This window comes from Uloborus diversus, chromosome 1 (genome assembly GCF_026930045.1).
Source record: "Uloborus diversus isolate 005 chromosome 1, Udiv.v.3.1, whole genome shotgun sequence".
In the NCBI taxonomy this organism is placed as follows: domain Eukaryota; kingdom Metazoa; phylum Arthropoda; class Arachnida; order Araneae; family Uloboridae; genus Uloborus; species Uloborus diversus.
Window position 1 is genome coordinate 96,973,352 of NC_072731.1, and position 15,466 is coordinate 96,988,817.

Consider the following 15,466-nt stretch of genomic DNA (forward strand, 5'->3'; position numbering starts at 1 on the left):
ATTTTTAGTCTCAAAGCAATTTTAAACAGGAGCAAAAAAGTCTTTAACAATACGCAGCATTTCTTTTAACAGCAAAATGGGAAGTTCAAATCTCCTGCTGTTGCTGCTAGTGTTGTAAAACATTCTAACAAAAATTTTGTTTTGATTATCATTGGTTGTTGAGAATTGCCATGGTTTTAAATTATGTGATAAACCAATATTTTACGAAACCAAGATTTAAATTTAAATACAAGACTTTCGCATCAATTAAAACATACATGAAATAAACTTAGTTCACAAAAAGTCTTAAGAACTTTGTCCAAATTAAATATTTTTGCTACTAGTATGATTTGTAAAATAACACATTTACAAATAAAGAATTTATTTCTGGGAGCTTTCACTGCTGATATAGGGATTTTATTTGGCTACTTTACATGGTTAGGTATAGAAATATCTTTATTCTCTTCAGTGGACAGTATTTGACAAATATGTTTCTTAAAATTTTCTAATGGAGCTGTAAAGCAATAGATATGTTTTGTGCCAGCACACTAAATCATGCTCGTTCCTGACAATCATAAACAGACATTTTATAAAAGCAGTATAACTTTGTGCAGTAAAAATTTTATTCAAGGTACAAACTCTTTTGTCTTGAATAATAATTAAAAGAGTTGATAAAAATTTTGAACATGTATATATTACTATAAATACATTTTTATGAACACTTAAAGAGTAGCTGGCATTATTTAAAATATACAATATAACTATAACAAGATATTTAAATGGGTACTGATTGCAATCAGGGGCACGCACAGAAATTTTGGGGCCCATCACAAAAGACTTTTACGGGCCTCCCTCCATATTGTTTAACCCTAAATATATTTCATCCCACATTTTAAAAATCTTGGGCCCCCTAAAGGCTTGGGCGCCTGAACCAACAGGTATCCCATCTGCCCCCCCCCCCCCCCGATTGCAACTTCGAAATTCTATAACAAAAATTTAAATATGCTTGGTTATTCTTTAAAAACTTTTCCATATAGTTTTGATTTTATGTCATCATCCTTTTGTTTCTGTAACACAGTTACATTTTTCAATTCTTTATTTACAGTTGCTTGGAAGGAAGAGTCCAATTCTAAAACTTTTTCGAAGTCCTTACGAGCAAGTTCTAAATCCCACGTCCCAATGTAAGCTTTTGCTCTCCTAAAAAGTGCTTTGATATTTTCTAAAGTAAAAAGAAATGATAGGAGTCAATTTTAATATAATTTTTTATAATGTATTAAAAACAAACAAAACAAGGGCAATCACTAAAGATTCAATGGTTGCAATCATGAATCAGGTTCATAATAAATAGCTAATTACAATTAAATTTTAAATAAAGAATAAAATTGCAAAATTTTACTTTAATGCACTGAAACAATGCAAAAAAAAAAAAAAAAAAAAAAAGAATGAATATTAAAAAAATAGTATCTTGCTTCAAAAGTTAAACAAACTATGTTTTTATAAAACTTCCATTACTCTTTTTAATTTTTATTTTTTATGTTTAGAAACACGTATCCTTAAGAAATATTTTGTAGAATGTCAGCAGGATCTAATTAACAGCTCTTTCAGCATACATTCTTCTTTTACATAATGTTCTAAAACTTTATAAAGCAAAAATATGGAGTCTATAGTTTTATGTATCCAAAAATTTTCACTGTATTTAACAGATTCTTAAACAAGATTCCGGTATAACATGCAATTTTTTTTTCTGTACGGGGGGGGGGGGGGGGGGGTTAAAAAACTTTATTTGGTTAGTAAATGTTTACAAATTATAAATTAGATAATCAATACAAATTACAAATACAATTTCTGCTGACCTGGATCTTTTTCCAAAACTGTTGTAGTATATTCTATAACAGGATAGTAATCTTTCTCCAGCAGTTTACACTGAGCATAATTGAGAAGAAGAGGTATTTTCATTTTATCAAGGACAAGCCATTCCTCATCTCCTGGTTTCTCCCTAAATAACATAAAACTCTATCAAAATTCTTTTTTTTTTTTCAAGTTAAATAACATAATGTATCCAGATTAAATTGCTAAAAGAGATCATCATTAGTTACATTCAATGCATAAAAAATAATTTTACTGAAAGAAGCTTTCAAATAATGTACTACATTTTTTAAACAAACACTTCTGCTTATTTTTTTGCAGTAAGAAGCTTAATTTGACAGGGAAAAGGGGAGAACGTTTTAAACGAATATTTTTAAAAGTAATCAAAACTGATTTATATTATGCATTAAATGATAAATATGTATAGATTGCTCCTTTTGTTTTAAATTCTCTTTGGGAAAAAACATTTTACATTTTCTACCTGGAATCAAATAATCATCATTAACAAGGATCAAAATGCTTTTCAATGAGCTTTTCAATTGGATGACAATGTACTCAATAACATAGTTCAATGCTTTAAACAAATATTTTAACACTTTTCACTTGTTAACTTTTCAAAACCAGCACCTTCACAAAAGACTTTAATTTAAACACCCAAAAACTCAATTATTTTTTTTAATAAGATGATAGGGAAGTTTCCAAAATATTTTGCAACCAAATGCTTCATGGGGACTGTAACCTGAACATTAAGTACATGGTGGACTCATAATTAAAAACTAACTTCCAGCAGAAATATGAACTTCAGCTTCTACCAAAAATACAAACTTCAACTTCCACGCAGAGATGCGGCACATAAACGGCAACTATTGATTTCACTCAGTTCCTCTTTACACGTTTACTTGTTGATTGCTTGCCCGCGAGCTTGCTGATAGCGACGTGTTAAAATTAGGATGTTCGGCGCCACAATTTAATTTTTCTTAATATTTTAGTGTTTGTTTTTATTAAATAAATGTTTTTTAAGCTTTCGCATCGAAATTTTTCGTCCTCTTAAAATGTGTTCCCCGGCACAGCAGTGGTGCACTTAAGCAGTAATGCACACCAAAAGTATAATGACCTTAGGTGATAATCCTATGTGGTATATCCATTCATACAGATATACTCATATATTTGTATTCAGATAGTGTACACAATTTTCTAAACATCAGGCCAAAAAAATGTTAATTTATTTATTCTTTTTTTTGCAAGATTAATTGTTCACAACAGATTGCTGAATGGAAATCCAAATTATAATCACAACTTGGCAGTGAAACTAAATAAGACATTCTCTTTTACTTGCTTAAAAAATCGGTACTCAACAACCTAGGTAGTTGCTGTGCTGCTTAAATTTACTATGCTTTCCCTAGCTAAGTAAAAAATGCTTGTTTATTTTTATTATTCAATTTTGTAAAACTTGTTAAAAATGTGTATCTAGCTTTCACAACAACTGTGAAAGTTTTAGCCATAGGGGAGAGTGTTGTACCTTGGGACACTGTTAATTTCTAAGAATCTATTTTTAGGAGCCATGGTTTTGTAACCTCTAATAGTAACCTTCTCCACTAAATGGTGCCATAGTAAAAATCAGCATCAAATGAGTAAAATTGACGATTTTGTGAGAGAAAGAAAATTTCATGACTCCAAAGTAAATACTTTTTTAATTTTTATTTTGTTTTCTGTCTTTGTAAATTTAATCAACTGAATTTTATTTTGTTATGAGAGAGAAGTACTTTAAATGATTTAGTCAAGAGAAAATAATGATAGTGCATCTAGATTGACCATTATTTTAATTTTTCTTAAACCAGCGGTGATTGTACCTTGGGACAACCAAACATTTTGGACCTTAGGGCATGTTCCAAGGTGCAACATATGCATGGTTCTTAATAATTAAGATATGTTTAGGAACATGGAACAATGTTCTTATCTTACGTAGCCTTTTAAAACACATTTAATGTTAGATAATAATCCATAACTCATTGTTCATAATTCATTATTAAATATTCATGATTTAATTCACTAATATGAAAAAAATGTTCTTTTTTGTATTCTGGTGAAAAATTGGCTCAGTATATGGCTGTTTCCAGAATCATGAATTTCCCATAGAACAACAGGATGTGTCCCAAGGCACAATAGGATGTTGTACCAGGGGACAGCTTGGAACTTTTACTTTAAATGGCTGGCAACATTTTATTTTCAAACTGTCTCAATTTAAAAAAAATATATTGCATAGAAGTATGTTAGGGTATTTTAACGTGACTTTTAGATTTTAAATTTGATTCAAATAATTGACGTTAAAAATTAACATATGAAAAGTGTCCTAAGGTACAACACTCTTCCCTACATGTAAAATTAAAAACTTTCGCCAATATTTACTAAACTGATTTGCTCATGGAAGGTCAAAAATACTGGTTTTACTAACCAAAATTTACAAAATACAGACGAAGTACTGACCAAATTTTGAAAATACTAACTTTAGCATAATAATTAGCAATATTAGGCATTTTTAAAAGGATCTTTGTTTGATTTGTAATGTAAGACAAGGCCTATTTTGTAATGTACATACCTAATCTGGTAAATTTTGATTAAAAGTTGTATGTTTAAGTTACCTAAATTACCATACGAAATCAGTGGAGAGTGACAAAATTTTTAAAATCTTAGGAACCAGGAATTTTTTCAGGGGACAGACAAATTACTTCTTTGAACTTAAAAGAAAATTCAGTGCAACATGGATTCTGAAAATTTCTTATTTGTTAACAACTTATTCCTAAACTACAGTTAAACTGAATTGATAACTTGTATTATGTAATTAATTTATAATAATGTTGTAAGATTCCGTGCTGTTGTGCCATGGTCTGAGTGGTGTTACTCCAAATGTTTCGGCTGCATCTGCGGCGGGCATCTTCAGTGTTAGCGTGGTCGAAGCATCCAGGGAAGTGACTTTCTAGCAACTGATGCAGATATCGAAGTGTTGTCACTATTTATGTGGGAAGAGCTAGCTCTCCCTTCATTCTGTGCCAGGATTGGCTGATGAACGTTTGTCCTTGTTTCTGGTTGGCTGAAACTTAAGCTCGCTACATTCTGGTTGGGGATTGGCTGCTGGGCGTCAGTCGTTGTTTCTGGTTGGCTTGAAGTATCTCTCGGGATAATCCGTCTAAGTGTAGCATGCCTAGAGATGTAAAATTTCCGGAAATTTTGAAATGGTGGAAAAAAAACGGTCTTTTACCGTTTTTTTCGGGAAAAATTGGAGAAAATGGAAAATTTGATTTTTTTATGAATAAAATTAGGGTTTCTCAATAGCTCTGTGTATATTGGAACATATACAGGGTTGAGCATAAAAAATATATGCTATCCACACATCTGCATGACAGAAATACACATAAAGGTAAGATTAATTAGAAAAAAAAAACTTTTTGTTTTATAACAGAGCTTTCATGATCAAACACCAGAAATAAGTCAAGTCGTTCATTCAACCGCTAATATTGGGTAATGTGTGTCTAATCGTAACAATTACATTTTCTATTTTAGATTGCCTTTGAAACTTGAAGTATTAATTGAAATTTTCGACTTTCAAACATGATTGATTTTTTTTTGAAAGAAAAATAATACAATGTAACTTTACTGTATGAAAATTAAAGCTATTGAGTTTTGATTTTTTCCAATCCAGTCTCAGACCAAATCAAAACAGAATTGGTGTTTCTTGAGCTGAACCAAAACTAGTTTCAGTTTATTCATTCGACCATGCTAAGCACCGTGGTAAAAGTAGTCATACCAGCACCCAGCACTTTTGAACAAATTTGAGTTATTATAACCAAGTTGTTCTATGTTTCGTATTTTACTTAATAAATAAGATGTTTTAGGGTCATTTGATCAAGAACTATTGTTTTGAAAAATTCTTTAAAAAAATATCTGAATCAAACATAGGGAAGAGAGCAACACTTTAAAATACAATATCTCAGCTTGAGCACAACTGCAAATTCCTCTTTTTTGCTTAGCACGGCAGTATACAGGGTGTGGCAAAAAAAATATGGGACAAAAATTACATCATCAAATGGAAGAAAGATAATTTCATTTTAATGAGTGCCAAGTTTATTTTTGTTTCTCACTTTATTAGAAAATAATTTACAATATATTACCTAGTTTATGTATTGTTTTTTGGTTTTCTTACAATTTTAAGCAAAATACCTGCTATTTTAATTAGTTAAACCAAGTAGAACGACAGTTCGTTTGCTTGTTGTCCCTTGATAAACAGTATTTGAAATGGCATGCCGTTTCAAGTGGCTTGGAAATGATAGTCGGGAATGTGTGCAAAAACGAAAAGTGAACACTTCAGTTAATCATCAGGTCATCCAAAAGTGAGTTCGATGAAATCCTTGGGTTTTCACGAGAGAAGTCGTTCGTAAGATGGAAATTTGTGACCGATAAGTGGGACTAAGGGAAAAAACAGTTCAAACAGAAGTTTAACGAGCTTTAAAAAGTTCAGGCATTTGTATGACTCCAAAGATGCCAGAAACGTTTGAGACAGCCCCAAGTCCACGCTGGAAGAGATACTCTTCACTGATTTACCATTCAACCATAGGATTTGGCCTGTAGACACTTCAAGCACCTTAGAAAGTGTTAGATATCGCCAAAATTCGAAGTCAGACTTGGTCTGAGATGGAATCAGCACAAGCGACAAAAAATCTCTAATTTTTTGTGAATGAGGGCCGTAAAATGAATCAAAAAGGGAACCAGAAGGACATAATAGAAGTTATTGTACTTCTGTAGGCCTAAGAGCATTGTAGACTGGACATTTTCCTTTAACTCCACACCAGTTCATATGGCCAAAAAGACAAAAGTGGTGCATGGTGCATTGTTTTTGACATGATATCGTTAGAGTGGATGCTCTACTCGCTCGACCTCAATCCCATTTATTACACTGTATGGCCTATTTTGGAGTCAAATGTCTACCCTAAACACACATAAAACTGAACTATCTAAACCAATTGCTTTATAGGGAATAGGATTGATTAAAGGACTTGCAGAGAGCACTTAAATGAAAATTTCAACAAGCAGTTGCATCTCTATATTACTGCAAAAGGCTGCCAGTTTGAAACCAGTTAAATTTAATGATTGCTAAAGGTCTTCTCATATTATTATTTTTTGTGTTTTGTTAATTTATTTATTCTTAATAAAGTGTCATGGAAAATTGCTTGCCCGTTTTTTTTTTTGCCGCACCCCGTACATTTGGTTTTTACAGTCATTAGAAACATAGTTTTGCGATTAAAGTTATGCTTGTTTGTTTTATGAAGAAGGAAAATAAATTCTTCACTTAGGTTATTGGTTTAAGCTTTTTTGCAAAAAGTATTATTAAACACTTTTTGATCTATATGCAAATTATATTGTCATACAACAGCTTGCATTAATGTTAGACAGTATTTTAACATAAATCGGGGGTGGGGGGGGAGGGGAGGGAAGGGGGAGAAATTACATCAGGATTTAAGCGTGAGAAGTTTCTAATCACTTTTTGCTGAAAATTTCAATTAAAATCCTGAAAAGCTGAAAAAATTTGTTATTTTATTTTCAATTTTTCCGAAGTGGAAATTTACTCCTTCGGAAAAAAACGTTTTTTTTTCCGTTTTTTTCGGAAATTTTCCGGTATTTTTCCCGACTGTTTTCAACACTAAGCATGCCAGAGTTTGTTGATCTTAATTCCTTCTTCCTCTTTGTTAAAATTGTTGGGATGTTTGAAAATTTCGATCGCTTCTCTGTTTAATCTGGCGTAATAGTGGGAGGTCCTTGAAAGTATTTTGGTCGCCGCAGATGCAGCCAAAACGTTTGGAGTAACAACACTCACACCACAGCACAACAGCCCGGAATCTTACAACATTATTCACACCGGCTGTGAAAGCCTTCATTCTTACATTAATTTATAATAGTTTAAGTTGACTTGATACAAAACACTTAGCGAAATAAAACATATCTCTAGCTTTGCCATATTGACTTGAGCTGAAAACGGATTGCCAAGTTATCTTTTCTCAATGCCTGGAAAGCAAATAAGTTTACTTGTTGTATCTAGTTCAGCCTTGTCAAAACAAAGCATTTCTCTACTTTTCAAACATTGCCAAAAATTATCAAGTTATAAATAAAATTACTGAGTTTTAGAGGTCCAGCAATGAAATAATGCCGTCTCGCATGTTATGACTGGAGTTTCATTGCTGGTGACGTCAAAGCGTTGTTTACAGATTTTGGTTACAATATATATGGTTATTTCTGAAAATAAAAACCAGATTCTGAAAATTAATTAGTTCAAAACTATTGAAACATATTACACATACACAGAATAATAGGCAGATAGGGACCTACATTGCTTTACTAATTGAAGCTGAGATGTTGTCTAAATTTTACATTTAAAACAACACATCTTAAAATTGCAAAATGAATTATATCTTTTTTAATGGTTTAAATTAATGATTTTTTAAAAGACAAAATATCTTGATTTCCATCAAGCAGACTTAAATCCTGGTTCTTTGTCAGCTTGAAACAGGATATGCATTTATATTTGTGCAACAGGTAAATTTTTTACATCTTACTGCACAGACAGTTTATCTTAATAACAATCTTCAATTACATAATTACTTTATAGCAAAGTTAGAAAAAAAAAAGAAATATTTTTACCTTAAAATAAGTTGCTCTAATCGACCTAAAGCTTCAACATATTTCTTGGAAGCTTCTTCATACTGCTGGCTTTTAAATAAACTATTTCCAATTTCTTTCAATTCAGGAATTGATCTTAATTTTTCTTCGGGATCCATACTCCAAGACTCTTTCTCATATTCCCCCGGCAGTTCCACCTTTAAAATTTCTTCACAAAATGAAGAAAGACAACTATAAACATTGTTTATCATTTAAATATATGTGAATATCATTGAACCAAATAAAGAATTACTGCAAACTCTAGGTCAAACTAAATTTATATTTGTAGTTCATTTATGATTACATATATTTTAATAAATTATTTTTGCGTCAACCTAAAAAAGTTCAAAAGCGGCATCAATATTTTAAAGAGAATTGATATATGTTTTACTTTCCAACCAAGGTATACAAAAACTATATGCATGGTAGTTTGATTTGTTCCTTCCAATTCTGAGTTGAAATCCATTTTCTTTTTCAAATAAGTTCTTGGCAGCTTTATTCTTTTTGGTACATAGCTTTTAACAAAAGACACGGATACCCCCCCCCCCTTCAATACATACATTATATGCACCTAGTAGCAGAAACAGCGAGATGCTGCTTTTTCTCACTTTTGATTGAACAGCATTATTTTTTAAGTAATTACTTTATTTGACTCAAACTTTTTGTTTAAGAATTTAACTGGCATTTTAATACTCAAACAATAATTCAACTAAATATTTATTAAAACGACTGCCCTGTATAAGAAACACAATTTCATCTTTTGATTAATATCTTTTTTTAATATAATTTGTAACAATAGTATGTCATACACAATCAGTACCTTAAAACTGTTTTTATTCCTTTCATAATACTATTTTATACCACAAAAAACTTAACAACTGAAACCAACCTTTTATGGAAGGCTATCGGCAGACAGCAGCTCAAACATCTTAAATGTTCTAGATGTGCATTTGTAGGCAAATAGGTTCTACATTTAATCTTAAATGTGGATATCTGACATTACTCCTCTACAGTCAAAGCCCTATATCCTGCTCTCTATTCTACCATGCTAAGCACAAAAGTCGTATCTGCACTTTTTATCAAAACTGAGATACGGTCACCAGGTGGTTCTTTGTCACATAGTTTACCTAAATACAATGCTCTATGGACATTTGACCATGGAGATTATTTAAAAAAAAATCTAACACAGTTCCATCTGAATGAAATAAAGAGGCTCAAAACTTTTAATGGCAATTTCTTATTTTGAACCAGGCAGCAGATACGACTGACTTTTGTGCTAAGCATGGCAGTATTGATGTTGATAACTAATCACTCCCAACACTCAAAATACAGACAGGCACTTGAGTGTCAGAGTGCTGGGTCAACAAAAGTTCAATGGTATGGAAAATAAATCACCAGGACAGGATTAAAAAAATTCTTTAGCAGAACTTATTTAGCACTTTTTTTTTTTGACCTATTTATATTTTTTAGCTTACAAAATTGAAATGATGTAAAAGTCACGCTTGAGCAATTGAAAAATAAACTATTTGTAAATACAGGGTGATTATAATTAAAGTTCCACTTTCAAAACAACATAAAAATAAAACCCATGGTAAGAATGTAGTCAAATTTCAACGGAATATTATCGAAAAAGGGGGAAAACGTATGGCTGAAGAAAAATAAATATTTGGAATTTTTAGCAATAGATGGGGCTGCAAGTGTCAGAATATGCAAATCAAAACACCTGTCATGCAAACGACTCATTGAAGTTGTTATAAAAATGACGGGTACACTTTTTCCCCTTATTTCGCATCTGCAAAGTTTACTGTGACTGTCTCAATGAAAGGTCGGGCCGTCCCGATTACATGATCTGAACCCGTGTTACCTCCGGCTATGGGGCTATCTGAAAGCTGTTGTGTTCAGTGCTCCAATTGCAAACTTTATTGAGCTAAAGACACGCATTGCGTAACACATTCTAAACATGACCTGGAAACATTTCGATCAATTGTGGAACATGCTGTTTCTCGATTTTAACTTGTTTCAGAAAACTAGAGACAGCATATTGAACATCTTTTGTGCCAGTCTTGCAAAAATTAAAGACCGCTTTGATTTTTACTGATGTTTTATATGCGGTTTTTGGCCTCAGGAGAATTAAAAACCGATTTTTCCAATCCTATGTGATATGACTCTGCCGTGGTGGATGGGCTTACTTAGCAGTATCACACCAGTACCCTCGTGCACGCTGAGTACTAGTGTTTTAATTTATAGTTTACGCCTCAGGCAATATTTTATGATTTACAGTAAAACCCCTCCTAACGGACACCTCTCAAAAGTGGACACCCCTCTTATGTGGACAATATTTAATTCCCCCGATTCCAAGGCAAATAACATTATTAAACCCCCTGTCCTGCGGACACCCCTCTGTTGCGGTTAAAAATTTTTGCACCGTTAGTGTCCGTAGTAGAGGGGTTTTTACTGTATTTGTCTTTTTCAGTAGACCACTATTAAATATAGAGTACTGCATTTAATAGTTGCTGAAAATTCCAACTATTTATTTTTCTTCTGCCATACGTTTCCCCCCTTCTTCGATAATATTCCGTTAAAATTTGACGTCATTCTGACCAGTAGTTTTATTTTTACAGCGTTTTGAAAGTGGAACTTCAATTATAATCGCCCTGTATATACAAACAATATTTAGCAATTTAGAACATAAAGGTCTTTTTGGCAGCTGAAAAGATAGGTAATTTCAGTCATTCTGATTATTTAATAACAAAAGTAAAATCTCAAATATTACTTTTTGAAACCAGTATTTTTTTAGACAAAAACTTCAAATTTCAGTTAAAAAAACATAAAAATGTTATGTTTGCACCACACAGATATTTTTGAAGCCTATAAAACACATAAATAAAGTACATGGCTTTAAATTTTTTAAAATTGGAATGCTTTTTAAAATTAATTATTTGATAATATTGTATAATTTTCATAAACTAAATTTCAAATACATAACAAATACTATAGCTAAACATACCTATTTTAAAAAGTAAATCACTTGGTTCTCTTAAAAGAGTGTCTAAATCTGAATGTCCAACCCCGCCAGCGAATGTCATCATTCCACAGCAGCTACCTTTGGATCCTTTAGAAATACCAGCGAATTCTCGGTAGCTTTTGGATACAAGAGGATAGGAATCTACTAGCTAAATGCATAAAAAGTTAGGTGCATCAAAATATTACAGTATACTTAAATTAATTCATAAATTAGATGGCACATTATATATGCACTTAAAAATTGCAAAATATATAGTCAAAACATTCAAACCTTTAACAGTTCATACTTGAACTACTTAAAAAAATATATATATATATATTTAAATCACTCTGTCATTGGCAAATAGGCATCAGGGCTTGAAATATAATGAATAAAATGAAACACATAATGATATGCTTTTATAAGTTTCCTAAACAGTGACAACTGTTTCAGAAGTTTCAGGGGTTAAATTTTTTTTTTTTTTTTGTCATCTATGAAGAGGCCTAAAAGCAAGACTATGAGCAACAGGTTACATTCTGGGCAATATATCTATTTCCAAGACTGAATTGAATAGAACAAATATTAAATAGCAGTAAAAATTATAGACGAATATTCATTATATCATTCTAAAATAAAAAAACTACTATATTTTATACTTCAAAATAGTTTAATAAATCTTCTTAAAGAAACATACACAGGTAGTCCTAGTATAACATGGTTAATCCGTACTGTGTAGTATTGAAATCATGTTACATGAAACTTTTTTATAAATAGTTTTTTTTTCACCTAATTCATCATAAATCATGTCAATATGTGTACCGTGAAATAATGTGAATCAAGGAATGTGTACCGTGTTATATTGCAACTATGTCTTAAGGTGCAAATTTTATAACAGCTGAAATTTCGTTTCAGTTGAACATACAAACAAAAACTGGCAACCAGAAACATACAACAGCGAATGGCCCACTGATCTAAAATTAAGTATTTTAATAAACGATACAACTTAATTATTTTACATACTTCAAATTCAAACTATAATGCACAACAAGAACAAATTTTATCAACTTATAAATAGAATTATTCAACTTATTTTATTTTAAATTTAGTTTCGACTGCATTTATTAATCGTTTGTCAAATTTAGCTTATGCTTAATCATAATGTTATTTTCTTACAGTGAATTGAAAATTAAATAATTTTAATCTTTTTGTTTTTAGAACACTGCTAAAAAAATAAAGTATTTCAAAGTTAAAAATTAGTGTTATACGGGGAAACCAAACTTGTGAGCTGGGAAAAGACAATTATTAGTAAAAGTTTCATAAAAATAAAGCAAAAACTTATTAGGGTTATTATCATCCATTTTTAACAGTGTATTACACAAAAATGAAATTCCATCTTTTAAAACTTTTATTATATCAAAACTGTGCTGTATTTCATTCAAGTTCTGTACCTTGTTATATCGAAACAAATTTAAAAATTATATAAAAAGTAGTCGAAAACTTTGTACTGCATAGTGAATAAAATATGACAATGTGTATAAGTACAAATTGAGAATGAAAAAAGGTTAAAAAACCAGCAAACAGCTGTTTCGGCACTCTAAAATACAAGTGCCATCATCAGTGCATTAAAAACGAAGACAGGTTCACCCGACTAAAAGGGAGTTCCGTTGTCTTACCCTTTTTTCCTAAAATCAGTCTACCAATTGCCAAAATCTTAAAAAAGTTTCATTTTTCCGTCACTTTTTCTCCTGTTAATAAATTAAAATTTTCACAGCTTAAACACCCTGTTCAGAACCTTGACAGATGGGGCATTTACAGTGTTTCCTGCCAGTGCAAATTGGCCTACATTGGGCAAACTCGACGATCCCTCAAATTCCGGATAAAAGAACACAAAAATTACGTCAAAAAACAGGATCTCAAACGCTCCTCTATTGCTCAACATTGTTGGTCCTGTGGTCATAATTTTATTTTTTCTTCCGCCAAAGTTATTCACGAGTGTTCGTCCATTCATGATTTAGTTTTTTGGGAGTCATATTACATATGGAAAAATGCTAATTTAATCGTTAATGATTTGTCTAGCACCCCCCCCCCTTTTCCTAATGTTTGGAAGTCTGATTTATTTGATTTATTTTTTGTCCGTGACGTTTCTGCTGAGTGCAACTGTCCTTTTGAGTTCTGACGTAACCTTGACGTCATCCTTTCCGGTACTGCTCTCATATCTTTTACAACTCGTCTCTCATTCCATTGTTCGCCTCGACTGTGTTTTAGTCGGGTAACCCTGTCTTCGTTTTTAATGCACTGATGATGGCACTTGTATTTTAGAGTGCCGAAACAGCTGTTTGCTGGATTTTTAACCTTTTTTTCATTCTCAATTTGTACTTATACACGTTGTCATATTTTATTCAAATTTAAAAATTGTTTAAGGCTGCAAACAAACTATATCAGCAATCACTACAGAAAGAAGAAACAATTTTCTAGTTGCAGTTAATTTTTAGAAAGTGAAAAAATTCTGATATCCAACTTTATTAGAGAGAGTTGAAAAGCTGATTTCTTCTTTATATCACCACTGAAATTCCAAACACAATTCCTGACAAAAAAGTTGCTTTTCCTCATTGGAAATAGGTCAGGTGTAAAATTCCTGTCTGCAGAAAGCTAAGCCAAGTGGTCTATTGAGACCTAGGAAGTCACTGCACTTTCAGTGATACTAAAGCCACTCAATTACTGCTCACTAATACTACTTGCCCAAGGGTACAAAACATATCTCTGTGCCCAAGAAACACAAAAATACTTGTGCTCAAAAAGCTCTTTCTTATAAATACAAATGTGATGACCAGCAACAGGCTCTGGGCCCAGCTAGGCTGGTCCTAGTCAGTTTATAAGTCCATAATGAAGATCATTGGCCCTCTTAAAGCTATCCACCTCCTTGCTCATTACCACCTCTTCGGGTAAGCTGTTCCAAGTGCCCACGACCCTACTAAAGAAGTAATTTTTCCTAATTTCCAGGTTAGCCTGAGATTTGAATAGCTTAAAACAATGACCCCTCGTCCTGCTTTCCCTGAAAAAATCCAACCCGTTAACATCTTTCATTTTGATAAATTTAATCACCTTGCAGTTTATGATGAGATATCTCGTCCATTTAACATGTAATTCTGGGACTGTCCAACTGCAAGGGGGTTAAACAACTGAATCATGTCTCTTCTGACCCTCCATTGCTCCAAGCTATACAGATTAAGCCTCTTAAGTCAGTTATCATAGCCTAAATCTGAAAGTCCTCTTACAAGTCTAGTAACCCTTCTTTGAACCCGTTCCAACACAAAAATATCTTTCCTGAGCATAGGCGGATTTAGGCCGCAATATTTGGGGGTGCAACAATAACAGGGATCTGAGGAGGGGGAGGGTTATTCCTGGCATAACAAGGCAGTGGCGAAATCAGAAAATAATTTTAGGGCGGACACACTTCTAAGTTTAAAAAACGCGATGTAAACCATATTTAGTAAGATTATACTTAATATTTCAAACTGCAGAAAAAGTCTTAAACGAAAGTCGATATTAGAAGCAATGGGTGAATCTAGCTATTGGTTTGGAATGGGATTCACGCCCCAGAAAAAATTTGAAATAGTAGTTTTGAAAAAGGAGTTTTACAGTTCTTGGTGATATTTTAGAGGCAAGAAAGGTACGTGTAGCTCCAAGGCTATTTTTAGAAATTTTAGTCTTATAAATGTGATTATAGTTCATATTTATAGTTTGGGTTATGAATGAGACTCATAGACTGTCTCCAATCGATTTTTTGAAAAACAGATAGAAATACGTAACCCCCTCCCCTCCCCCACGCTACCTCTTTAACTTTTTATAATTGAAGTTTCAAAAATACTACGAAGGACAATTTTTGATGCTGTTACCGTACGGGGTGTTCTG

The 15,466-nt window shown here is 32.2% G+C and overlaps 1 protein-coding gene across 2 annotated transcripts in view; it reads right to left on the reverse strand.

Annotated features, from left to right (window-relative positions):
- Positions 1–902: 902 nt before the first annotated feature.
- LOC129233430 (AH receptor-interacting protein-like) overlaps positions 903–15,466 on the reverse strand; it is a 30,550-nt gene continuing 15,986 nt past the window's right edge. For both annotated transcript variants that reach the window (XM_054867763.1, XM_054868029.1), the window contains exons 3-6: positions 11,558–11,723; positions 8,533–8,719; positions 1,833–1,975; positions 903–1,198 (exon numbers count right to left, since the gene is read on the reverse strand). In XM_054867763.1, coding sequence (XP_054723738.1) covers positions 990–1,198; positions 1,833–1,975; positions 8,533–8,719; positions 11,558–11,723 — 705 coding nt within the window. In that variant the 3' untranslated portion in view covers positions 903–989. The remainder of the gene's footprint in view (positions 1,199–1,832; positions 1,976–8,532; positions 8,720–11,557; positions 11,724–15,466) is intronic.